The sequence below is a fragment of the Salvelinus namaycush genome, chromosome 13 (genome assembly GCF_016432855.1).
Source record: "Salvelinus namaycush isolate Seneca chromosome 13, SaNama_1.0, whole genome shotgun sequence".
Taxonomy (NCBI): Eukaryota; Metazoa; Chordata; class Actinopteri; order Salmoniformes; family Salmonidae; genus Salvelinus; species Salvelinus namaycush.
In genome coordinates this window covers 1,909,033-1,936,898 of record NC_052319.1, presented here as the reverse complement: position 1 = coordinate 1,936,898, position 27,866 = coordinate 1,909,033, and the positions used below count along the sequence as shown (strand labels likewise).

At 41.9% G+C, this 27,866-nt stretch overlaps 1 protein-coding gene across 8 annotated transcripts in view; it reads right to left on the bottom strand.

The window, feature by feature from the left end:
* LOC120058170 (LIM domain only protein 7-like) overlaps nt 1-27,866 on the bottom strand; it is an 85,103-nt gene that overhangs the window by 10,233 nt on the left and 47,004 nt on the right. For 6 of the 8 annotated variants that reach the window (XM_039006640.1, XM_039006636.1, XM_039006642.1 and 3 more), the window contains exons 5-16: nt 23,607-23,734; nt 21,655-22,342; nt 19,413-19,760; nt 18,924-19,038; nt 15,431-15,592; nt 10,923-11,110; nt 10,582-10,645; nt 6,085-6,135; nt 3,043-3,068; nt 2,302-2,409; nt 1,519-1,611; nt 1,027-1,433 (exon numbers count right to left, since the gene is read on the bottom strand). In XM_039006640.1, coding sequence (XP_038862568.1) covers nt 1,027-1,433; nt 1,519-1,611; nt 2,302-2,409; nt 3,043-3,068; nt 6,085-6,135; nt 10,582-10,645; nt 10,923-11,110; nt 15,431-15,592; nt 18,924-19,038; nt 19,413-19,760; nt 21,655-22,342; nt 23,607-23,734 — 2,378 coding nt within the window. The remainder of the gene's footprint in view (nt 1-1,026; nt 1,434-1,518; nt 1,612-2,301; nt 2,410-3,042; nt 3,069-6,084; nt 6,136-10,581; nt 10,646-10,922; nt 11,111-15,430; nt 15,593-18,923; nt 19,039-19,412; nt 19,761-21,654; nt 22,343-23,606; nt 23,735-27,866) is intronic. The other 2 variants (XM_039006641.1, XM_039006639.1) reach the window with 2 other exon arrangements.

Below are 27,866 nucleotides of genomic sequence, written 5' to 3'. Positions count from 1 at the left end.
GTGTACTTGCTTCAGCAAGACCACTACTGTTATCCATTCTTCTTCTTTTTTTATTAGTGTGCTTGCTTCAGCAAGACCACTATTGTTATCCATTCTTCTTCTTTTTTTATTAGTGTGCTTGCTTCAGCAAGACCACTACTGTTATCCATTCTTCTTCTTTTTTTATTAGTGTGCTTGCTTCAGCAAGACCACTATTGTTATCCATTCTTCTTCTTTTTTTATTAGTGTGCTTGCTTCAGCAAGACCACTACTGTTATCCATTCTTCTTCTTTTTTATTAGTGTGCTTGCTATTTTTATTATCCATCAATTTACTTCTTTAACCTCTCTCCACCCTTGCCTTCATCCCCCAACCACTCTTTCTCTTTCCATCAACCCAACTACGGGTACGGGTTTTCAGGAAAGGCACAGTATTTTTAGGCTGGGTTTCTGTACAGCACTTTGAGATATCAGCTGATGTAAGAAGGGCTATATAAATAGATTTGATTTGACTCATTCAACTTCTGTTCAGCTTGAACTCTACATTTGCCAATTTATCCTCCTTCCACTGCCAGAAAAAATATATATTTTTAGACTGCACACAAATGATATGTACTTTTTCAAAATTAGGGGAGGGAACTGGGTAGGATGGGAAGGGGGAATTAGGGGGAAGGAAAAACGACATTATTGCAAATCTTTATCATTGTAAAAAGCAACACTGAAAAACTGGGGGGAAAAAATAAAAAATTCCTGTAATGTATACTGGAGCATCATCTATAAGTGACTTTGTTCGGCTACATAATCAATTTTAGGATAATTTGGACATGATGTGCGAAAAATGCTAACATAGGTACAACGACTTGCATTAGATTAGTGCCACAAAAGTTAAAATGTTAGCATTCGGAAACAGTGCCAGAGAAACTAAAACAAAGCATGGATTGCTGTTATACCTCGTCCATAGACTGCTTACAGGGTAAGGAAACCAATATGTCATTTTGTAATTTGGGTGAACTAAACCTTTAAAGATAAGAATACATATTATTCTTAACCATTGCTGCTGCTCCTGCATTTTCTCTTTCTCCCTGTGCTGCTGTTTAGCAGCCTCCTGGCGCCTCCTCTCCTCCCTCTCCTCCTCCTTCCTCCTCTGCCATCTCAGCTCCTCCTTTTCCCTCTGTCTTCTCTCCTCATCCTCCTGCTTCTCCCTCCTCTTCCTCTCCTCCTGAAGACGCAGCAGCTCTCGCTCCTCCTCCTCCGTCCTCCTCTCCTCCTCCCACTTTTGCTGCTCCTCCTCCACTCTCCTCCTCTCTTCCTCCTCCTGTCTTCGCTGTGTTTCCTCCTCTTCCCTCCTCCCCCTTTCCTCCTCTTGGGCTTCCTTGTCCTCCCAGGGCGTGGTAGGCTGGCGGAGGGGGGAGTGGGGGCTGATACTCCTGCTGTCCATCTTCAGGTCTCTCGGCTCCTGAGGAACAGACAGTATAGGGTTAAAGCCAAAGTCCTGAGTTACAACCATAAAATTACATTGCTATGGTGATATGGTTCCTCACCTCTTGGTGGTGTCTTCCCCCTTCTGTCACAGCCTCCTGCTGGGCCCGACGCCACTCCTCCTCCAGTTTCTCCTGGTCACGACGATATTTCTCCTGATCACAAACACGCACACAGAGAGAGAGACACACACCCACACACACACATAAACACACATTCAGAGTTTATCAAGCGCTTTGGTCCCTGGCCCCCTACTGACAACCACTTTTAATCACAATTTGATGTAAGAGGAAAATAGTCTCTCTTGTTAAACAATAGAAATAGAAAGTTCCGGTTTCATGGTAAAGACAAGGAAAGTGCTTCAACTCATTCAGCAATTGACATCCCTTAATATCCCGACAAAAAAAGAATTACCACATTTTAGCCTACCAAAACCTAAGAAAAGGGCAATTGGAAGACTAGGATTAGCTGAAGTCTACCTGACTCCTGAGAACAAAAACTGAAACAATCCCAACGTTTCACCTTCAACCGCTCAGCTCTACATTCCAGCTTCGTTCCCCAGAGTAGGTGAACCTTGTTAGATTTTCTGCCAAGCTTCTATGTCTCATTAAGAAATTAGGCCGTTTGACCTGCGGGGAATACAACAGAGTGGAGGAATAACGAGCCTTGGCTTCTAGTCTACAGCTGCTCTTCAGGGGTCAGGCTGGACACATTTTGTATCTCTCTTCCTCCATAAATAGACCTCGGGAGTAATTCAGTGTGCACACACACACACACTTCAAACAATCAAAAACACACACAACAATCAACCCCCCCCCACCACCCCACACATACTACGCTGTTACCTGTAGGAGTCTCTCCTGCTCCTTCTGCCATTTCTCCTGCCTCCTGCGCTCCTCCTCCGGGTCCCAGGACAAGCGGTTAGAGGAGGGAGCGATGGAGGCAACGGGCATCTGATGGAGGAGAGGAAGAGGAGAGTAGAGAAGAGACATTGCCATTATTCCTTTATAGGTGAACAAATGTATCCTGCAAATACACAAATTACTTTTTTCTTTTTTTCTTCACCTGATGTTTGAATATAAGTAATTCTTACAGCATCTTAATCCCACTTAATCAACACAGCTATTTGAGTCTCCCCAACCCTTATACACATTGTCATGCATATCACTTGTTTTTCATTTAAATGTTTCATCGTTTATGTATTAACATGCTACTACCCATGTACAGTATTTCAGTGTCTGTGACTAAGATGAAAAGTTCAAACTTGAACTGTTATGTTGTTCCTTCAGTCAACCTTTTCAAAGTGAGCCACAGATGCTTCAGTCCACTCATCATCCAATTTCAAAGATTGAGTATTGTATGAACAATGACACAACGGTTGGGACTAGCATTTTCAATCAAGGAGTTTAAAGAGGCTCAGGATCCTGCCCCTGGTGTGGTAGTTAAATAACCCATCACTATCCCACACAGTAAAGATGTCACTCACAATGATGAACAAAACCTAAGAACATAAACACGTACTAGAGAGAAAAAACCCCAACCACTTGCTTGTAAACATTTTGTAGATATTAAATAGAATTGCTTACATCTGATTTTGTCGACTCTGATCCTCCTTGAAAAAGAATAAACATCATCAAATAAATCGATCTAGTGTTAAACAGTCACATCTCAGAGTGATATACAGCATTCAGTATATGCTGCCATGAGAAGCATTGTTCCTGTATTCTAAAATACTGCATCATTGTCATGTTTGTTGAGACAGTTTAAAGTTTGCTAAAGCAAACACCTAGGATAGATATAATAGACTGACACCTAGGATAGATATAATAGACTGACACCTAGGATAGATATAATACATGCATTTAAATCGCACACACCTGGAGGCTCCACAGGCTACCATACCGAGCAAAAGCTGACAGGCTTGTTAAAACCTCAACTCTTATCCGAGGTCGAGTGTGTGTTCCAACCTCTAAAAGCTTTTAAATGGTGTTTCAACTTTAACCAAACCCTCGGCTATAATTTCAGATTTTAAATCAAGCCTGAAGCAAACAAGATGTATTTTAAATTCACCTAGAGTCGTGCCAATATTGCCACAAAGAGTCTATGATTTTGGCAGAATAACAGTCCCTGACTGCTGAATAGTACGTTACCAAAGTACATCACACTAACTAGATTCAACTTATTAACATAACAACAAACATGCACAAGATGCAAAGAGTCAAACAGTTTCAACAGTCACCAGAATGCATGTTGACGCATGCAAAAGCATTGGCTATGAGTAATAACACAAGAGCAAAAGCACAGCACAGCAAAGCATGCAAGGTTGAGAAGGAGGGGAGCCAATGTGTGACACCTGGACATCATACCAACATACTGTACCATACACCTGACAGCATATGACGAGTTAGCCTTGTGATGGCATTACTTTCTAGGCTTATGGCTTAGTGAAAAGCCCAGAGCCATAGATATGCACTACGTTACCGAAATTATGTGGACACCTGCTCGTAAAACATCTCATTCCAAAATCATGGGCATTAATATGGAGTTAGTCCCCCCCTGCTGCTAAAACAGCCTCCACTCTTCTGGGAAGTCTTTCCAATAAATGGTGGAACGCTGCTGCAGGTACTTGCTTCCATTCAGTCACAAGAGCATTAGTGAGGTCGTGCACTGATGTTGGGTGATTAGGCCTGGCTCGCAGTCAGCGTTCCAATTCATCCCAAAGGTGTTCGATGGGTTTTTATTTATTTTAATTGTATTTATTTTTGAACCTTTCTTTAACTAGGCAAGTCAGTTAAGAACAAATTCTTATTTACAATGACAGCCTACCGGGGAACAGTGGGTTAAACTGCCTTGTTCAGGGGCAGAACGACAGATTTTTACCTAGTCAGTAACAGGGATTCAATCCAGCAACCTTTTGGTTACTGACCTAACGCCTTAACCACTAGGCTACCTGCCACCCCAAGGCGGTGATGGTTCTGTGCAGGCCAGTCAAGTTCTTCCACATCGATCTCGACAAACCATTTCTGTATGGACCTCGCTTTGTGCACGGGGGCATTGTCATGCTGAAACAAGAAAGGGCCTTCCCCAAACTGTTGCCCCAAAGTTGGAAGCACATAATCGTCTAGAATGTCATTGTATGCTCTAGCGCTACGATTTACCTTAACTGGAACTAAGGGGCCTAGCCCGAACCATGAAAACAGCCCCAGACCATTATTCCTTCTGCACCAAACTTTACAGTTGGCACTATGCATTCGGGCAGGTAGTGTTCTCCTGGCATCCGCCAAACCCAGATTAGTCCGTCGGACTGCCAGATGGTGAAGCATGATTCATCACTCCAGAGTACATATTTCCACTGCTCCAGAGTCTAATGGTGGCAAGCTTTAAACCACTCCAGCTGACGCTTGGCATTGCGCATGATGATCTTAGGCTTGTGTGTGGCTGCTCGGCCATGGAAACCCATGTCATGAAGTACCCGACGAGCAGTTCTTGTGCTGACCTTGCTTCCAGAGGCAGTTTGGAACTCAGTAGTTATTGTTGCAACCTAAGACAAACGATCTTTACGCGCTACACGCTTCAGCACTCGCCGGTCCCGTTCTGTGAGCTTGTGTGGCCTACCATTTCGAAGCTGAGCCGTTGTTAATCCTAGACATTTCCACTTCACAATAACCACACTTACAGTTGACCCGGGGGAAGCTCTAGCACGGCAGAAACTGACTTGTTGGAAATGTGGCATCATATGACGGTGCCACATTGCAAGTCACTGAGCTCTTCAGTAAAGCCATTCTACTGACAATGTTTGTCTATGGAGATTACATGACTGTGTGCTCGATTTTATAGACCTGTTCGCAATGGGTGTGGCTGAAATAGCCGAATCCACTAATTTGAAGGGGTGTCCACATACTTTTATATATACAGTATAGTGTATATCGCTATCCTATATGGCTCTGGAACAGCCTAGAATTGATCATCTTTAATGTTGATTCTCAGTTACTCTTGTGTATGCAGGTTCTGAAAACGCAGGCAATCAAAAACACACAAGCAAGAAGTGAGAATTTTGTAACCACTTCTATGGACTCTAGTGGATTGGTATGTTGGTATGGTATTCTGACATGATGTCTCCCCTTTGGTGCTTCAAAGTGTTGGTGAAAACACAACTTTCTCGTCAAGTGTATCCCAACCCTCTCCTGAGGGATCCTCAGACGGTTTTTCAATTTGGTTTTAACCCTGAACTAGCCACCTAATTCAACTAATCTAAGGCCTTTGTGATTAGTTGTCAACTCAGAGCTGCAACAAAAATGTAGATAGATTGCTGGTCCCACAGGAGAGGGTTGGGAAATACTGGTCTAGACTCATCGAGCTCAGTGTCTCTGGGAGAATCATCACACACTCAACCCTGTTTATCACAGAGGTAGACCAGCGCACTGAAACTGGGCCCTGAGAAGCCCGGGTGTGGGAGGGAGGGGGAGACCAGTGGGGTTACACTCACTCAGTACCAGATCAGATGGAAAAAAGCAGTGGATTTTAGATAGAAAGAGATGGAAGCCTAGAGCACCCAGCCTCTTGATAGTTACACAGACGATTGATAATAACCCTTCACCAACACCAGGGGTCGATCAGGGGTGTTTTACCTTGTTCAAAAAACTCCGACCTCCGTTTTAAATTTTTCATGGATATGGGTTCTAGGTGAGAGATGGAGAAATCAGAACAGGGTCAGAGAGCGTAAGAGAGTGGGAGAGAAACTTTGAAGTAATTACTTCAATCATGCAGGCACGTGCACAGATATGGTTCTACCTGTGCAGAGCACATGCCCCTTTGCCCTTCCAGTCTCCAAATTGCCCTTTTGGGTGGTAGTATTTTTTTGTATACATATTTTGTCACTGTTGTTTGGAACCCACTGCCCGCAAGACAAGCCTTTAATTTAACTAGCCACCATCCTGTCTATTGGTTGCGCCTGTTGATCTGCCCTGTATGGAGCGTGCGTGGGCCCGGTTGCACCTTTTTCCCAGTCTGTCCTTTTGCCCAGTCTGTCTGCCTTGAGAGATGCGGTCACTGGTTGAGTGTGTGTAGCTAGCTAGCTAGCCAGCTAGCTAGTTTAAATATCAACAATACTGCCACAGCAGCTTAACACTTGATTTAGCCTACAGCATGATCCCTATTCAGTCTGGTTAGCTGATATGCGCAACAGAGAGAGGCAGTAAGACATAGAGAGGTAAATCACAATCAGTAAAAGAAATTGAGGTAGCTAACAAGCAGATTTACATCAATCATCTACATCAATGGTCAGCTGATTGCCCACCCTCTTTTCCCCGATGTCAATTATGTCTCAAGGAGTCACTGCAACAGAGGCATATGGTATGTTATCATTTTCTAAGATATGAATTATGAAAGGTCTGTGCACGGCCTTGCTATCATGGCATGGGGAACTTCAATAAAGATCTCCATTCTCCACTATTGTACACATAACAACTACATTAGGATTATGTCATCACACTGAAAATAAAAACGATCATATGCAGGGCCAGCTCCAGGCATAAGCAATTTTTGGGGGGGGAACTCAGTTGGGTTCTGAACTTACTCTTGAGAGTTAGAATAGTACAATACACACAGTGTAAGTTCAAAATGTGGTTGTGCATCAGCAGTTTTCCTCTTGTTTTGTCAGTCATTGACAGTCACTCAATTATCCATGTCATTTAATATTTTTTTTTTAATCAGTTTTTTAAAATCTAATTTTATTGCTTGCATCAGTTACTTGATGTGGAATAGAGTTCCATGTAGTCATGGCTCTATGTAGTACTGTGGGCCTCCCATAGTCTGTTCTGGACTTGAGGACTGTGAAGAGAACTCTTGTGGCATGTCTTGTGGGGTCTGCATGGGTGTCCGAGCTGTGTGCTAGTAGTTCAAACAGACAGCTCGGTGCATTCAACATGTCAATACCTCTCATAAATACAAGTCAATTGCTCTTCCACTTTGGGCCAGGAGAGATTGACATGCATATTATTATATTAGCTCTCTGTGTAAATCCAAGGGCCAGTCGTGCTGCCCTGTTCTGAGCCAATTGCAATTTTCCTAAGTCCCTTTTTGTGGCACCTGACCACACGACTGAATAGTTGTCCAGGTGCGACAAAACTAGGGCCTGTATGACCTGCCTTGTTGATAGTGCTGTTAAGAAGGTAGAGCTGCGCTTTATTATGGACAGACTTCTCCCCATCTTAGCTACTGTTGTATCAAATATGTTTTTACCATGACATTTTACAAACCAGGGTTATGCCAAGCAGTTTAGTCACCTCAACTTGCTTAATTTTCACATCATTTATTACAAGATTTAGTTGAGGTTTAGGGTTTAGTGAATGATTTGCCTTAAATACAATGCTTTGAGTTTTAGAAATATTTAGGACTAACTAATTCCTTGCCATCCACTCTGAAACAAAATGCAAATCTTTAAGTGTTGCAGTCATTTCAGTTTTTGTAGTAGCTGACATGTATAGTGTTGAGTCATCGGCATACATAAACACACTGGCTTTACTCAAAGTGGCATGTCATTAGTCAAGAATTAAAAAAGTAAGGGGCCTATACAGCTGCCCAGGGGAATTCCTGATTCTACCTGGATTATGTTGGAGAGGCTTCTATTAAAGAACAACCTCTGTGTTTTGGTAGACAGGTAACTCTTTATCCACAATGTAGCAGGTGGTGTAAACCATAACACATACTTTTCTTCCAGCAGCAGACTATGATCGAAAATGTCAAAAGCTGCACTAAAAAACATCAATTTCTCTAAGCCAATCATCAGTCATTTGTGTAAGTGCTGTGCTTGTTGAACGTCCTTCCCTAAAAGTCTGAAAGTTTGTTGACATTTTTTTTACTGTAAAATAGCAATGTATCTGGTGAAACACAATATTAAAAAAATTTACTAAATGTTGAGAACAGGCTGATTGGTCGACTATTTGAGCCAGTAAAGAGGACTTTGGTATTCTTAGGTAGCGGAATGATTTTTGCTTCCCTCAAAGCCTGGGGGCACACACTTTCTAGTAGGTTTAAACTGAAAATATTGCAAATAGGAGTCACTACAGATCCTGGTTCGATTCCAGGCTGTGTCACTACTGGCCGTGATTGGGAGTCTCATAGGGTGGCGCACAATTGGCCCAGTGTTGTCGGGGTTAGGGTTTGGACGGGGTAGGCCGTCATTGTAAATAAGAATTTGTTCTTAACTGACTTGCCTAGTTCAATAAATAAATAAAAAACTATATGAATGATGGTGCTGAGTTTGCCTTTTTTCCCCCAAAATGTCAATATTTTTTTTGATTGAAGGTGCTCCAAAGCTTTTTACTATCATTCTATATGTCATTTATCTTTGTTTCATAGGGTAGTTTCTTTTTATTCAGTTTAGTCACATGATTTCTCAATTTGCAATACGTTTGCCAATCCGTTCTGCAGCCAGACTTATTTGCCATTCATTTTGCCATTCCTTTTTTCAAATCCTCATCAATCCACGGGGATTTAATAGTTTTTACAGTCATTTTCTTAATGGGTGCATGCTTATTAGTAACTGGAATAAGCAATTTCATAACTGTGTCAAGTGCAGTGTCTGTTTGCTCCTCATTACACACCACGGACCAACAAATATTCTTTACATCAACAACATAGGATTCACTACAAAAGTAGTAAAAATGTGATCAATACATGTTGATGATTTCATTCCTGTGCTGTTTGTAACTACCCTGGTAGGTTGACTGATAACCTGAACCAGGTTGCAGGCACTGGTTACAGTTTGAAGCTTTTTCTTGAGTGGGCAGCTTGATAAAAGCCAGTCAATATTTTAATCACCCAGAAAATGTTATCATATGTCGCGGGTCATATGTCGCGGGTCACCACTTCACAGGAGAGCGATTTGAATGTAAACTTTAAAAAAAATCTAAATGTGGTTATTGGCAGAAATGCCTTCACAAACATATGAACTTTCATGTGCCTTAATAACAAACTTGTATGCCATCTGTAAATAAGAATAAAATTGTTAAATTACGAGCCTAGTTGGTTTAGCCAAAGAAAAAGTCAGCAACCTTCCTGCTAGCCATGATTGGCTGAGATAATGAGTGGGCTTGACATGCCGAGAGATGAGTTTGGATTGTCTATTTGAGCTGGTCAGTGTGTCTAGGTAATCCTGTCTAACGCGGCTTTAAAAAAAATGTATTGTATATTAAAACTGCATAAGTGTTGCTCTCCACTTCCTGGAGGACTGAGTTTTGAAATCAGTGGAATTCGAGTATGATAGCTAAGGAGATGGAGGAAACACCGGCCTCCGGATTACATCTTCAAACTAAGGGCAACCCTGGCATCCAACAGGAAATGCCTCCAACCATGAATGATGAGTGAATGATGATTAGTGTAGATAGCTACATTTTCAGATATTACACCTTTCTAATTTTGACAGAAAGAACAATTTGCTTGGCTAGCTATAGCCTAATGTTAGCTAGCTAATATTGAACTTGATTATGGTTCATTGTTTACCTAGCTAAGTAGCTAACATTAGCTGGCTGTTTGGTTAGCGACCTGCAGATTCATGAAGGGCAGTAAGGCCTAGCTAGCTACATGTCTTAACAAAAGACTCCACTATGCAAGTATCCATTTTGGGTGAGTTCGTAAATTCAGTCTAGCCATCTACTCTGATTTCAGAGCACTCTCGTCTGAGTGTGCCAGAGAGCGCAGAATAACTGTTGAATTTACGAACACTCAACACCCGTTGAATATGGCCGGTGTCAGTAAACGTCGGCAAAAATAAATAGCGGCCCTATAGTAGCTGTTAAAAGCTAACCGTATCACGGAATTCACGTAAAAACAGGTTCGGTATTTGTATTTAATGAAGAGCAGTTCTGTTTTAATCAAAAATAACAAACCGAGTGTTTTCCAGCATACAATGTTCAGCTGCACACTCTGATCAAGTCATGTGGTGGCATGCACAAACAAAATGTGTGAATGTACATAATTATACATAATTGAACAATGAGCATTCACCACCAAAAACACATACAGTCCCAAAGAGAGAACGTTGTCATTGCTTTCTCAAACGTGTTCCTGTTAATAAAGGCTAGTCATAACCTCTCTGGTTAGTATATCTGCTCTATGCTCTTTACCTTTGTTTCTCACGGTCACTGTCTCGTCACAGAAGCCTCCATTCACTCCATTGGATGCCACGTCCTGCAACAAGATGAATTAAAAGCCTGTTGAGAACTGTCTGGGGTTTTATCAGTACATTGTATTAATATAGATTCAATGTGACCATGCAACAAACAAAAATCAGACGTTTTTTCACAATGATGTCCTATGTCAATGTCCTTACCAACCTTGTCACAACATGTTTGCAAATTTGTGATATATCAAGTTTTATTTGGGTATTTGTGAGTAACATAGCAAGAAAGCTAATACGAAACATTTGAACATGATCAACACCACGAGGTCTTCCTGTAAAACTCACAATGATTGGTTGGGTAGTGACCTTCTTGATGGTTTCCATGGATCCCCGAGAGGTGAAATCCAAGCAGGTGGTTGCGTTAAAGGTGGTTGTGTCGGGGGAACCTATAACTGTTGGATGATGATCCATACTGGTCAGATTGATGATCTTGTGGCTTTTAAACGGCAGGGAAGGTAGGTCTCTGTCCCAGTCTGAACGTCGCCGACGTGTGGCAATGGCAAATATTTAAAGGGGGGGGGGGGGGTGGTGTGTGTGTGTGTGTGTGTGTGTGTGTGTGTTTGTGTATGTGTGGGCGTGAAAGCACAACATTAGGAAAGGTACTAGTACTTTAAAGGTACTACTATACAACTATAGTACACAAAGTACTTACAGTATTTTCTGCATGGTATAATAATAGTAAAGACATCAAAACTATGAATAAGAGATATGCATTCACTCTTGGCATTCTCTCAACCAGATTCATGAGGTAGTCACCTGGAATGCATTTCAACTAACAGGTGTGCCTTGGTAAAATTAAATTTTTAAATATCTTTTCTCCTTAATCCGCTCGAACCAATCAGTTGTGTTGTGACAAGGTAGAGGTGGTATACAGAAGATAGCCCTATTTGGTAAAATACCAGGTCCATACTATGGAAAGAACAGCTCAAGTAAGCAAAGAGAAATGACAGTCCATCATTACTTTAAGACATGAAGGTTTCTTCAAGCGCATTTGCAAAAACCATCAAGTGCTATGATGAAACTGGCTCTCATGAAGACCACCACAGGGAAGGAAGACCCAGAGTTACCTCTGCTACAGAGGATATATTCATTAGAGTTAACTGCATCTCAGATTGCAGCCCAAATAAATGCTTCACAGAGTTCAAGTAACAGACACATTTCAACATCAACTGCTCAGACGAGACTACGTGAATCCGGCCTTCATGGTTGAATTGCTGCAATGAAACCACTACTAAAGGAAAACAATAAGAAGAAGACTTGCTTGGGCCAAGAAACACGAGCAATGGACATCTTGCCTTTGGTCTGATGAATCCAAATTTGAGATTTTTGGTTCCAACCGCCTTGTCTTTGTGAGATGCAGAGTATGTGAACAGATGATATCCATATGTGTGGTTCCCACTGTGAAGCATGGAGGAGGAAGTGTGATGGTGTGGGGGTGCTTTGCTGGAGACACTGTCAGTGATTTATTTAGAATTCAAGGCACACTTAACCAGCATGGCTACCACAGCATTCTGCAGCGATACGCCATCCCATCTGGTTGGTGCTTAGTGGGACTATCATTTATTTTCAACAGGACAATGACCCAACACACTTCCAAGCTGTGTAAGGGCAATTTGACCAAGAAGGAGAGTGATGGAGTACAGCATCAGATGACCTGGCCTCCACCCAATTGAGATGGTTTGGGATGAGTTGGACCGCAGAGTGAAGGAAAAGTGCTCAGCAGATGTGGGAACTCCTTCATCAATGTTGGAAAAGGATCCCAGGTGAAGCTGGTTGAGAGAATGCCAACAGTGTGCAAAGCTGTCATCAAGGCAAATGGTTGCTACTTTGAAGAATATAAAATATATTTTGATTTGTTTAACACTTTTTGACTTACTACATGATTCCATATGTGTTATTTCATAGTTTTGATGTCTTCACTATTATTCTACAATGTAGAAAATAGTAAAAATAAAGAAAAACCCTTGAATGAGTAACTTTTGACTGGTACTGTACGCTACCGCTTGGAAGGGAAAATAAGGTTGTTGTTATGGTGTCATTCTAAAGAACAGTGGGGATAACAGAGAAACCACCTTCCGCACCCATGCACAATCTACAAACCCCTAGCTTTACCAACAGGTTTACACGCTCTCCTACAAAAGCGTCTATTTTGATATGCATTGCACATTCAACAGATCACACAAATCAATACACTGACTGATGTTTTGGTGGTGTAATCGTGATATAGTAGGATGTGTAAACCTGTTGGTGAAAACCTACAGTGAGCTCCAAAAGTACTGTGACAATTACAGTTTTGGTTTGTTTTGGCTCAGTTATATAATAACTGCGAGGTTAAAGTGCAGACTGTCAGCTTTAATTTGATGGTATTTTCATCCATATTGGGTTAACCGTTTAGACATTACAGCATATTACACAAAAGTATTGTGACAAATACCCGTATATGTGTATTAAATTAGTAAAAGGTTAAGTATTTGGTTTCATATAACACTTAATGACTACATCAAGCTTGTGACGCTACACATTTGTTGGATGTATTTGCAGTTTGGTTTGGTTGTTTCAGATTATTTTGTGCCCAAAATAAATTAATGGTAAATAATGTATTGTGTTATTTTGGAGTCACTAATTGTAAATAAATGAATCATGAACAATGATGAGTGAGAAAGTTACAGACGCACAAATATCATACCTCTCCCAAAATGCTAACCTCCTGTCACGGATCCCTCCGGAACTGTGTCATTAGGCACACCTGGTCCCCATTTCCCTGAGTGTAATTGTATAAATCTGCCTTTTCGTTTCCATTGGGCTGTCGATTATTGTTCCTATGTCCGTTGGTCGTGTGAGTACCTGTGCTGTGTTGGTTTTCGTGCCGCGTGTATTGCGCAGATGATTACGGGTCTCGTCCCATGTGGTACCATTATGCGCTTGTGTTCTTTATTCGAGGTACTCCTCGCTCCTTTTGTTTGGGTTTACATTTAAGTCATTTAGCAGACGCTCTTATCCAGAGCGACTTACAAATTTACCTTTTTTTTTTTATATTTTAAACTAGGCAAGTCAGTTAAGAACAAATTCTTATTTTTCAATGACGGCCTAGGAACAGTGGGTTAACTGCCTGTTCAGGGGCAGAACGACAGATTTGTACCTTGTCAGCTCGGGGATTTGAACTTGCAACCTTTCGGTTACTAGTCCAACACTCTAACCACTAGGCTACCCTGCCGCCCCCGGTTTCAATTGTATACGTGCTTGTTTGTTCTTCGTCTCCGTGCCTTTACATGGCACGCTGTAATTTGATCCCTTTATACCAACGTGACAGAGTAATCGACCATTAAGGGAGACAGCGGGATTGGCCCGTCCGACGACGCTGCGACTGGTCCGTCCGGAGCAGCAGCAACTTCAGCAGCTGCAACTGGGCCGTCTGATGTCGCCAAAACAGGTCCATCAAACAATCCGGCAGCGGCAACTGCCTGTCCGACTACGCAACTTCGGCAACTGCATCGGGTCCTGATCGACCCGCACTGCGTTCCTGTGATCGTCCCCGGGGTCAGTGTCGTTGCACTACTTGAGCAGCTCGGGGGGGGGGTACTGTCACGGATCCCTCCGGAACTGTGGTTTCCATTGGAATGTCGATTATTGTTCCCATCTCCATTGGTGGTGTGAGTACCTATGCGTTGATGCAGCTGTTATGCTGCGTGCTATATATATTGTGTATTACAGGCATCGTGTGTTTTTGTATACATGTTTTGGGTGTATTAAAAACCTCTTTGTATTCCTGCGCCTGTCTCCAAAATCCTTTATACCAGTGTGACACCTTGCCTTGTTATTGTAATGATGAGAGGTTAGCACATCTTAGGGGTATGATATTTGTGCATCTGTAACTTTCTCACTCATTATTATTCAGGATTATCCATAATATGGTAGCATCCACCTTAATGTAGAGTCAAAATGACACAATACATTATTTACCATTAATTTCTATTAAACACAAAATAATCTGAAACACAACAAAAACAAACAGAAAATGCGCCCAACAAATTTGTAGTCACAAGCTTGATGTAGTCATTGCGTGCTATGAAAATGAGACCAAATACTTATCTTGTTATTACTTTAATACACAAGTATTAAAGTCCCCCTATTAAAATAGGGGGACTATGTACAAAGAGTGTTGCAATTTCTAAACGGTTCACCTGACATGGATGAAAATACCCTCAAATTAAAGCTGGCAGTCTGCACTTTAACCTCATCCTCATTGTATCATTTCAAATCCAGTGCTGGAGTACAGAGTCAAAAGACCAAGTTCGGACCTGTAGGATCTTGTGCCTGAGTATGAGTTAGTTCTCCACAAGGTAGACACCACATAAGGAATGCACAAAGGAGAACAGAGGGAGACAGAAACGGACAGAGATAAAAGATTCAGAAACACAAACAGACTGTCAGGCAGACAGACAGACATAGAAGGGGAAACAGAAGTATAGAAACACAAGCATACAGAAAGTGAAACAGACAGAGAGAGAGGCAGGCAGGCAGAGACAGTGAAACTACAGACAAGGAAGATGGACAAAACTGGGCACACATAACACTAACTAAAGGGTTATCCCAGAACCGAGGATTAGAAAACGAAGGAAATTATCATTAAACTGCCATTAAATAATTGAGCCATGATACCAGAAAAATGTACTGACCAATTTAACGTGTCGCAATAGTTTACCAACACAGCAAACATAAATAACACTGACATTCTACAAATACTCTGTAACAACACACACATTCTCTCTCTCTCTCTCTAGTCGTTTACTCACTGTTCCTGCCGTGACGGCGTATGTCCATGGTAAGGCTTCCCTGCTGCAGAGCTTGCTCTGTGCTGCTCTTCCACTTGCCGTAGCTCATCTCTGCCACCCTTTGCCCGCTCACCGACAGCACCTCGTCGCCCACCTGCAGTTGGCACAGCTCTGCTGGGCTGCCTGCGGGGCACAGAGAGGGGCAGCGAGGTCAGATATAGAGAGGGTAAGGAAGGAACAGTGGTGAGATATAGAGAGTGTAGAGGGCACGGGGGTAAGATAGATATGTAGAGAGGGAATCGGGTCTCAGATATAGGGGCAGAGAAGACACTGGGGTGAGTAATAGAGAGGGCAAGACAGGTGTCACAGTAGTGATGTAGACCAGTCAAGATACATCTAAACTGTTACAATAGAGAGATGACAGAGGCAGCGATTGCAATAAAACATCTCAATTATTTAAAGTGGCTTCAGCTTCTTGTCTCCTTCCCTCATTTGCATTGACGAGAAAGAACTGGACTACTGAAAAGTCAGGGGTGGAATGACAACAGGCACCAGGTACTCCCCTAGTACGTACAGTATAGGCTAGAGAGAGACAACCCCAGCAAATCTGACCTAGATAGAGGCTGCCCTACATAAGGCCGGGCACATGATCTGCTACTGACTACTTATCTTCTAGTCGTTTTAAGAAACATGTGTGTGTTGAAAATGCCTAGCCACTTGTATAATGTATTTGCATACACTTCAAACACTTCAGAATACACCAGACACGCCACTATGGGTTTCTTCACGGCACCCAAACCAAAAAGAGATTTAATGCGTTGCTTAGTTATGTATAGAGTCACGTCATCCTGGAATGCGCTGCCACCTGAGGTTACTCAGGCAAAAAGCAAGTTTAGCAAAAAAACAACAGATTAAAAAACATACTGTATCACAGCGCCTCTCCTCTTTCTAAAGATCTAATTTAACTGGACTGTATTTAAGAATATGAAAATGTATGTATAAATAGTGCGTAAATAGTATTTTTTGTTGTCTCTTGGTGTCTTTCCTTTACATAACTCTTATTTTTTTATTAAATTTAAATTTTATGTAATATAGTTTACCAAGCTACCAATTACTTCCCACTGGAAGAAGTTAAGCTACACTAAAGCTACCCTTAAGAAACATACAGTTTACTGAACTAAAGCTACACTTAAGAAACATACAGTTTACTGAACTAAAGCTACCCGTAAGAAATATATAGTTTACTGAACTAAAGCTACCCTTAAGAAACATACAGTTTACTGAACTAAAGCTACCCTTAAGAAACATACAGTTTACTGAACTAAAGCTACCCGTAAGAAATATATAGTTTACTGAACTAAAGCTACCCTTAAGAAACATACAGTTTACTGAACTAAAGCTACCCTTAAGAAACATACCGTTTACTGAACTAAAGCTACCCGTAAGAAACATATAGTTTACTGAACTAAAGCTACCCGTAAGAAATATATAGTTTACTGAACTAAAGCTACCCTTAAGAAACATACAGTTTACTGAACTAAAGCTACCCTTAAGAAACATATAGTTTACTGAACTAAAGCTACACTTAAGAAACATATAGTTTACTGAACTAAAGCTACCCTTAAGAAACATATAGTTTACTGAACTAAAGCTACCCTTAAGAAACATATAGTTTATTGAACTAAAGCTACACTTAAGAAACATACAGTTTACTGAACTAAAGCTACCCTTAAGAAACATATAGTTTACTGAACTAAAGCTACCCTTAAGAAACATATAGTTTACTAAACTAAAGCTACCCTTATTAAGAAACATATAGTTTACTAAACTAAAGCTACCCTTAAGAAACATACAGTTTACTGAACTAAAGCTACCCTTAAGAAACATATAGTTTACTGAACTAAAGCTACCCTTAAGAAACATATAGTTTACTGAACTAAAGCTACCCTTAAGAAACATATAGTTTATTGAACTAAAGCTACACTTAAGAAACATACAGTTTACTGAACTAAAGCTACCCTTAAGAAACATATAGTTTACTGAACTAAAGCTACCCTTAAGAAACATATAGTTTACTAAACTAAAGCTACCCTTAAGAAACATATAGTTTACTAAACTAAAGCTACCCTTAAGAAACATACAGTTTACTGAACTAAAGCTACCCTTAAGAAACATATAGTTTACTGAACTAAAGCTACCCTTAAGAAACATATAGTTTACTAAACTAAAGCTACCCTTAAGAAACGTACAGTTTACTGAACTAAAGCTACCCTTTAGAGAAATATAGTTTACTGAACTAAACTACCCTTAAGATAAATATAGTTTACTGAACTAAACTACACTAAAGATAAATATAGTTTACTGAACTAAGCTACCCTAAAGATAAATATAGTTTACTGAACTAAACTACCCTTAAGATAAATATAGTTTACTGAACTAAACTACCCTAAAGATAAATATAGTTTACTGAACTAAACTACTTTGTGATGAATACTAATATCTAAATCTGAAATATCATAGACTACAAATTTGCAAGAACAGGTCACTCTGGAGTCAACTGTTAACATAATGTTTAATTTAGTCTATTAAACGCAACAACTATGTCTCAAGTGTGAATTAGGGAGGTCTGATGTCAAAAATGTATGAAACTGCAACTGTGTAGTTGCAGTAGTTAGTTTCACCGCTACATGGCAAAATAGTAATTAACTACTAAAAACACTACCCATATTTGAATTTAATTCAAGTACCAACAAGCTACTGCAAAATGTAATTAAATTACTAGTTTAACTACATGTATTTCACTATTTCACGGTCTATTGGCACTGTACTAAGGTATCTGGCACTACGTGTGGTTGCCAGCAGAGGCAGAAATTGGAGGACGGGCTCATTGTAATGGCTGGAATAGAATCCTATTAATGGTATCAAACACATCAAACTCATGGACCCCCAGCTACTGGTGCAGTGTTAGCAGTGGAATGGTATTTACTCTTCTGTGTGAATTATGAATGGTTTTTTGAACAAAAGGGAGTGAAGCCGTTGTCCACGAATCAAATCTCACCAAGCAACTACAGTCCTTTGTTGCGTAAGAAGTCAAAGGAAGACTACAACAAGGGCACGGTATATTTGCTCGTAATTGATCAATGATCATGTCCTCGGGCAGTTTTATTCCCAGTGTCTCACATATTGTCCATTGCTTAAATTAACAACCTTTAAAACTTTCTCACTGAGATGAGATGAGCCTGCTGTGCCAGTGGAGGCTGGTGTCACTTTAAATCAAATGATGCGCTCATTGTTAATGCTGGACTGGAACGGTATCAAACACATTAAACATGGTTCCCAAGTGTTTGATACCGTTACATTAATTGCCATTAATCTGTGCCCATTCTTCCTTCACTATCCTCCAACATGCTGTATGTACGAAGGCCCGGTTTACAATCAGACAGTTGGTTCAGTTGTTACTCTTTGTTTGTGTTAACCATGCTAAATGTGTGTGTGTGTGTGCGTATGTGTTTACCTGGTTGGATGGAGGTGATGTGTGCTCCAGTGGAGTCCCAATCTGCCTGGAAGCCAAAGTCTCGACTGCTGTTGGGCTTCTGGTTGAGACTGATCCGCATGTCAGCGTAGCTCTCCTACACAACACACACACATTAAGAATGCCAGGTTGTGTTCCAAAGCCAGCGAAAGAATAACATTTGTCCTTCACTATGAATTATTAGTTGCTGTCTGACAATGGAAAGCATCGCTCCTACTGTATCGCCTGCTGTATGTAGCGCTAGCTGCATAGTATAGTATGCACAGTGACACTACAGTATGCAGTACACATCGTACTCGCTTGCTCGCTCCAGTACTGTGACTGCTACTTACATTCCAACATTTCTTTAACAAATTGGTTTTTACATGTGATGTCCTTATTACTATGTGCTATTTTTGGCTTCAGCTCTGGAATACTGCAAATGTGCCCTGAAAAAGTCTAATCTGCCTCATAACCAAAATCTAAACCTACCTGGTTTGTGTCTTTTGTAGGTAACGGACTGACTGGGGCTGGGTAGGCCACTTTTGGGGTCTGGAGGGCGGGTGAAGGACTCCTGGCCTGAGAAGGGACAGGAGAAGGGGCCAGGGTAGGGGCAAGTGTTGTGGCAAGTGTGGGGGTCACACCCCTTTCTTCTTCTTCTTCTTCTTCTTCTTCTTCTTCTTCTTCTTCTTCTTCTTCACTGCTGTGGGCAGAGCTGGAGAGGGAGTGCGCCTTGTCCTCAGAGGTCATGACCTGGATATAGCGGCTGGGGTCCGACGGCTTCTTGGTGAAATCCGTCTCTCCGTTCACACTTTTCTGAGAGTCAGCCATCAGAGGAGCCTACAGTGCAATCGGAAAGTGTTCAGACCCTTTCACCTTTCCCACATTTTGTTACAGCCTTATTCTAAAATTGATTAAATAGTCCCCCCATCAATCTACACACAATACTCCATAATGACATTTTTAAAAATGTTTACAAATTGTCCTGTTGGAGGTCCTGAGCGTTCTGGAACAGGTTTTCATCAAGGATCTCTCTGTACTTTGCTCCGTTAATCTTTCCCTCAATCCTGACTAGTCTCCCAGTCCCTGCCATTGAAAAACATCCCCACAGCATGCTGCCACCACCATGCTTTGCCGTAGGAATGGTATTGGCCAGGTGATGAGCGGTGCCTCCAGACGTGATGCTTGGCATTCAGGCCAAAGAGTTAAATCTTGGTTTTATCAGACCAGCTAATCTTGTTTCTCATTGTCTGAGAGTCCTTTAGGTGCCTTTTGGCAAACTCCAAGCAGGCTGTCACGTGCCTTTTAACGAGGAGTGGCTTCTGTCTGGCCAATCTAGTATAAAGGCCTGATTGGTGGAGTGCTGCAGAGATGGTTGTCCTTCTGGAAGGTTCTCCCATCTCCACAGAGGAACTCTAGAGCTCTGTCAGAGTGACCATCGGGTTCATGGTCACCTCCCTGACCAAGGCCCTTCTCCCCCAATTGCTCAGTTTGGCTGGGGGCTGCCAGCTCTAGGAAGAGTCTTGGTGGTCTCAAACTTCTTCCATTTAAGAATGATGGAGGCCACTGTGTTCTTGGGGACCTTCAATGCCATGGTTTTGGTACCCTTTCCCAGATCTGTGCCTCGATACAATCCTGTCTTGGCGCTCTACGGACAATTTCTTCGACCTCATGACTTGGTTTTTGTTCTGACATGCACTGTCAACTATGGGACCTTATTTAGACAGGTGTGCCTTTCAAATCATGTCCAATCATTTGAATTTACCACAGGTGGACTCCAATCATTTGTAGAAACATCTCAAGGATGATCAATGGAAACAGGATGGACCTGAGCTCATAAGCAAAGGGTCTGAATACTTAGGTAATTAAGGTATACTTTTTATTTTATTGTAATTTTTTTTGCAAACATTTCTAAAAATCTGTTGCTGCTTTGTCATTATGGGGTATTGTGTGTAGATTGATGATCATTTGTTTTTATTTAATCCAAATTAAATTAAGGCTCTAATGTAACAAAATGTGGAAAAAGTTAAGGGGTCTGAATACTTTCCAATGCACTGTATATTTATATGGTTAAAAGGGAGCCTATTTTTACATGGTTAAATGTACTTTGTTAGTGTAATTAAAAGTTGTGAGCAAATACTAATCAAAGTCATAACAAACCATATCAGGCCAACAAAAACCCCTAGACATACAAAAACCCTAGACAATACAAAAACCCTAGACAATACAAAACTAGCGTACCCACCCTAGTCACACCCTGACCTAACCAAAATATAAAGAAAACAGAGATATCACAGGTCAGGGCGTGACAGTCACATAGTTCAAAAAAGCTTCATTCATTATTCACTGACAGATAAAACAAATCAGGCGTGTGAGCAACTACTACACTGGAAATAGACTACGCTGCAACCGACACAATACAACATTCCTACAGTCTTAGGTCCTGTTCATTATGTAACAAATAGAGGAAAATGGACTGAAACAGGTAGCGATTATCTGGACTTGTCCATTAAGAAACATTCATTTAAATGTTTTGTTGTAAAAGTTTCAAAAACGTTGCGTGCCCTAATGAACATAACCAAGTACACAACCCACAGCCATTGAAGTACCTCACCCAAATCCTCTAGTCTACTAAAAGCAGTTTCTGCAGAAAGCAGTCCTGAGGTAACAAACAACTACACACACAGACAGAACTGGAAAGTGTGGTAATATTACTGTATACTACAGTACTCACGGTGTAGGCGCGGGGCAGTGATGCGATGCTTGTGGACTGGCTCCCGAAGGGCCTTGGCATGATGACAGAGGTGAGCCGAGCGCTGTCCGGTCTCATGTAGCTCCTGGGGAGAGAGGCAGAAACCCGAGACACACCAGGAGGCATGGGCTGTGGGTCCATCACCACCGAGTTGTACTGTGGCTGTTGTTTGTACAGAGAGCCACCACCAGTGGATGGGGTCACTTCTTCAGACACCTTCCCCAGCCATGGGTGACTGGGCTCGTGCGCTTTGGGTAGTAGGCTAGGGGTGGTGGTGGTGCTGAAGGTCTCCTCCGTCTTGGCTGCACTGGTGTACCGTGAGGTCAGGCTTGGGGCTCTCTCTGAGGGATTCGGGGCTTGAACGTAGGGGTTGTAGTTGGAGGTGCGACCCTCAGTGGTAGTGTTGTTGGTGGCGTCGCTACCAGAACCGAAGGGACTGTCGATACTGTCACTCATGTTGCCCCTAGAAGGCGAGACAGCCCTGTTGGTTGCCGTGGTGGCAGCGCACGCCTCTAGCACGGAGGAGCTAGTGGGTCTGAGGCGGTCAAGAGGGGTGTAGGGGTTGTCGAAGGTGTAGCTCCTCGGAGGGAGGGTGCGGAGGACCGGGGCGGAGTCTTCAAACACGTCCTGGTCCAGAGAGGCGAGGGAGTTGAGGCGACTGCCGATGGAGCTGTGGGGATGGAGAAGAGAGGGAGAGAGGGAGGGTGAGGGGAGAGAGGGATGGAAGGGAAGGGAGGTGAAAGAGAGAAGGGAAAGGGATTAAAAGGTGTTATGTAAGCGATTGAGAGAGAGAGAAAGACAGAGAGAGAGAGAGAGCGAGGAGGGCAGGGTAAAAGGAAGATAGGATGGGTGTTAGAGAGAAAGGAACCGAAGAGACAAGGGAGGATGGGAAAACCAGAGAAAAAAGTGAAAGGTGGAGGGGGATAAAAGGAGAGGGCAGAATGAGAAAAGGATTGAGGAAAAGTGAAAGGGGGGAGGGAAAGAGAAGTTTGAAAGAACAAAAAAAGAGGTGAGGTAGGATTTAAGCCACGATTAGATTACGCTTTCACACAACGCTTTGCAGAGAAACAATTACTGTTCATTCATTAACACAGTCGCAGGTCACTTTCTCTCAGGGCAAACGTCTCATCAAAAGTCTGTAAAAAAACACAAACGTTTGCATGGTCCTGTATTTGTGCCTGAGTTGTCATCGAACGGTGTTTACTGTACTTATACAGTAACAGGACAGCTTTGAGTGAGAGTGAAAACACATCTAAAAATACTGATTAGAATTCTGATGACAAAATACTTTAAAACAGGGTAAAACATATACATATACAAAACATATACAACCAATAAAGGATTATACAGTGCCTTCAGAAAGTATTCAGACCCCTTGACTTTTTCCACATTTTGTTACAGATTTTTTTTAAATCCTCAGCAATCTACACACAAACCCCCGTAACGACAAAGAATAAGGCTGTAATGCAACAAAATGTGGGGAAAAAATCAAGGGGTCTGAATACTTTCTGAAGCCACTGTATGTTTCTAATTGTCTGTACAAAAAGAATGATTTATACCTTGTCGGAGCATGGCTAGCCCAAATGCCCTTTGGTAACTGTATAGAATATAGAGAACATAATAACTAGAACACATGCAGGATTTGTATTTGAGGATGTCTAGTCTAGCAGATACAGTACTTTCATCAATCCGTCAATCATAGACTTCTTTTTGTAAGTCTTACATTCAATCAGGCCATATTTCATGAGCACATCCCCACTGTCATGTTCATCAGGCACCAAACGGAAGAACAGGTAGGGACTACGTGGCCATGTTGGGATCAACTGGACATGTCCAGTAAGAAAGCCTCATTATAAATTTCCCCTTGCAAATTGTTTTCCGATGAGAGCCCGAATTAAATCATTGGCCCTGGTGTCTACCTGTCACTCTATTACCTCCGATTGGAATCCTGGAAACCGCGGCTCCCTATTCCGCTGCTCGCTGTGGTCTGCTCCCTCTCCTCTTTCTTCTTCACAATATCAGAGTTGAAGCTCTTGCGACGGTTCTTCCACTTGGTGAGATCCTGCAGAGAAGAAACGCAAATTCAGAAACGTGCATCTTGGAAAAATGAATGTAACAGTTTAAATCCCCTAACGGATGTTGAGGGTGGCTAATGTGATAGGTGTTAGCCGGGAGGGAGGGAGGGAGGGAGGGAGAGAGAGAGAGAGAGAGAAATAGAGAGAGAAATAGAGAGAGAGAGAGAGAGAGAGAGAGAGAGAGAGGGGGAGAGAGAGAGAGGGGGAGAGAGAGAGAGAGAGAGAGAGAGAGAGAGAGAGAGAGAGAGAGAGAGAGAGAGAGAGAGAGAGAGAGCGAGAGAGAGAGAGAGAGAGAGAGAGAGAGAGAGAGAGAGAGAGAGGGAGAGAGAGAGAGAGAGAGAGAGAGAGAGAGAGAGAGAGAGAGAGAGAGAGAGAGAGAGAGAGAGAGAGAGAGAGAGAGCAAACTACATTTGGAGGTATCCTATTTGTGTCAGTTTAGCTCCTCCCACCTCATGTCCCATGTGTATTGGGGCCCGTGAATGACCTAAATCTGTGCTAACACACCATACTATACTGCTGCACCATGTTATCACACAACTGATAGACATATAGCACAGTAACAGGTAAGAATGAGGCCATAACATACTCACTGATATTTCGTGGAATAATTACATGAACTGAGTGGGACATGATGAAACATTGTGAACTGACCTAACTTTTGCTTCCTGCCCCTCTTTTTCTTCTGTCTCTTTCTTTTTCTGCGCACTCTCTACCCTCTCTCTCTTTCTCTCTGTACCTTTACAAAACAAGCTCTCCTTTCACCTGTACCCACAGGCACAAACTGGGCCAGAATAGCTGTTCTTTTCAGATTTCCATTCTCCCCATTTCAAATACGAACTAGACTGATCTATCATACAGTATGTTGTTACCTGTAGACAGCTGGGATGGCTTTGACTTGAGTGTACACATTTATACAAGGACACAATAACCATGGCTTATATAGTGATATGGTCGATGACTGTTTAATCGGTGATGATTAAACAGGCCCAGTTCCCTACATATTAACGACCACACTAGATTGCGTAAAGCATGGGTTGGACAGGTTTTGCATGCCAGGGGAAGGGGAACATCAATTTTGTGATTCATAAGTACAGTTTTTACCCTCACAGATCATTTCAGATCCTGGAGGATGTTATACAATAGTTAGTGGCACCCTCTTCCAGAACTCTGTAGTAAGACTCCATAAGACTCCTGAACAGGTAATCAAATGGCTACCCGGACTATTTGCATTGTGTGCCCCTCCCAACCCCTCTTTTACGCTGCTGCTACTCTCTGTTTATCATATACGCATAGTCACTTTAACTATACATTCATGTACATACTACCTCATTTGGGCCGACCAACCAGTGCTCCCGCACATTGGCTAACCGGGCTATCTGCATTGTGTCCCGCCACCCGCCAACCCCTCTTTTACGCTACTGCTACTCTCTGTTCATCATATATGCATAGTCACTTTAACCATATCTACATGTACATACTACCTTAATCAGCCTGACTAACCGGTGTCTGTATGTAGCCTCGCTACTTTTATAGCCTCGCTACTGTATATAGCCTGTCTTTTTACAGTTGTTTTATTTCTTTACTTACCTATTGTTCACCTAATACTTTTTGTGCACTATTGGTTAGAGCCGGTAAATAAGCATTTCACTGTAAGGTCTACACCTGTTGTATTACCGTGAAATGCTTACTTACAAACCCGTAACCAACAATGCAGTTCAAGAAATAGAGTTAAGAAAATATTTACTAAATAAACTAAAGTAAAAAATGTAATAAAAAGTAACACAATAAAATAACAATATGGAGGCTATATACAGGGGGTACCTATCAGGAATCAAGGTAAGACCCAAGTGCAGGCTGTGTGAAGTAACAATGTTTATTGTAACAGGAGCAGGCAAATGACAGCAGGCAGGCTCAGGGACAGGCAGGGTGGTCAGGCGGGTGGGTACAGGGTCAGGACAGGCAAGGGTCAAAAACCAGGAGGATGAGGAAAAAGAGAGACTTGGGAAAAAGGAGCAGAGACCACCACTGGTTGACTTGAACAAACAAGGTGAACTGGCACAGAAAGACAGAAAACACAGGTATAAATACCCAGAGGATAAGTGGGAAAGATGGGCGACACCTGGAGGGGGTGGAGACAAGCACAAGGACAGGGGAAACAGATCAGGGCGTGACAGTACCGGTAACAAGTCAATGTGCGGAGGTACATGTTAGTTGAGCTATTTTGTACATGTAGTTAGGGGTAAAGTTAAACGCCAGTCAGCATCTCATCTTATCTCTCAGGTATATGACTCTTCCTGTAATCTTACAAGTGATTCCTCTAATATTTATTCAACGTTTGTGTCGTTGTATTCTAACCTCTACAAATCCGAACCCCCCATGAGACAATACGGCTATGGACAACATTTTTAGACAATCCATTGATATGGACATGAATAAAGTTCTGGATAACGCTCTGCATCTAGATGAGATAACAAAGGGTCTAAAGTCAATGCAAAGTGGCAAGGCCCCAGGCCCTTATGGATTCCCCGTCGATTTCCTCACCTCGCCCCATTACTATTAGATATGTTCACCGACTCGTTATCACAGGGCTCTTTCCCACCGACGCAAACTCAAGCCTCCCTCTCACTTATACTCAAAAAATATCGTCCCATTTCACTCCCCGCTCCTTTTTACACTTTCGACAGAACCGCTTTCCTTGGCCTTAAAATTATCATCATTATTCAATGGAATCCACCAAGCTGGTGAAGAACACAGTGTCACTGTATGCAGATGATTTACTATTATATATGACTAACCATGTGAACTCTGTCGGTAACATTCTGCATATTTTAAACACAATTGGATCATTCTCAGGTTACAAATTGAACATTCAGAAAATGTTTTCCGATCAAGCAAATTCCCCCTGGAGTCCTGCCTTTCCATCTATTGCCCTCTGGTTTTTCCTATTTAGGTGTGAAAATAACACATTCTCAGGCTACCCTCCATGAAACTAACTTTGCGAGTCTAGTCACACGATTTAAAGCAGACTTACAATGCTGGGATAGTCTGCCTCTCTCCTTAGCTGGAAGAATCCAATCTGTTAAAATGTGGCTCATTTCAGGAAACTAGGCGTATGATGCACATCAGTACTTCACAGGAGAGACATTTGAACATAAACTTTAAAGAAAAATCTAAATGTGTTTTTTTTTGTGACCTTTCATGTGCTTTATTAATAACAAACGTGTATGCCATCTGTAAATACAAATGAAATTGTGAAATTACGAGCCTAGTTGGTTCAGCCACAGAAAAATAACCTTCCCGCTAGCCATGATTGGCTGAGATAATGGGTGGGCTGGACATGCCGAGAGATGAGTTTGGATTGGTCTGCCATGTAGCATGCTTCTGTCTATAATATGAGCTGAACAGTATGTGTAGGTAATCCTTTCTAATGTGGCTTTTTTGAAAGATATCATGTAGTAGAACTGCATAAGTGTTGCTCTCCGCCTTCTGGAGGACCAAGTTTTGAAATCAGTGGAATGCACGGTGGAATTAGAGTATGGCAGCTAAGGAGATGGAGAAAATTCTGCCGTTTGATTGCAAATATGCAGACGGCTATAAAAAGAGAACACACAGAAGGCTGTTGTATAAAACACCTGTCTATCCGGATTACATCTTCAAACTAAGTGTAACGATTCTCGTCTGGTGCAGGAGAAGAGGACCAAAATACAGCGTGGTAAGTGTCCATGATAGTTTAATAACACTGAACACGACAAAATACAAAAATAACAAAGTGAATAATAACGCAAACCGAAACAGTCCTGAAATGTGAAACAAACACTAAAACAGGAAACAATCACTCACAACACACAACGGAAAACAGGATACCTAAATATGGCTCCCAATCAGAGACAACGATAAACAGCTGCCTCTGATTGGGAACCACACCAGGCCAAACACATAGAAAAACAACAACCTAGAAAAAAGAACATAGACTGCCCACCCCAACTCACGCCCTGACCAAACTAAAATAGAGACACAAAAACGGAACTAAGGTCAGGACGTGACACTAAGGCAACCATGGCATCCGTGGCAGAGAAGTCTAGCTAGCTACATATTCCGATATTACACGTTTCTAATTTT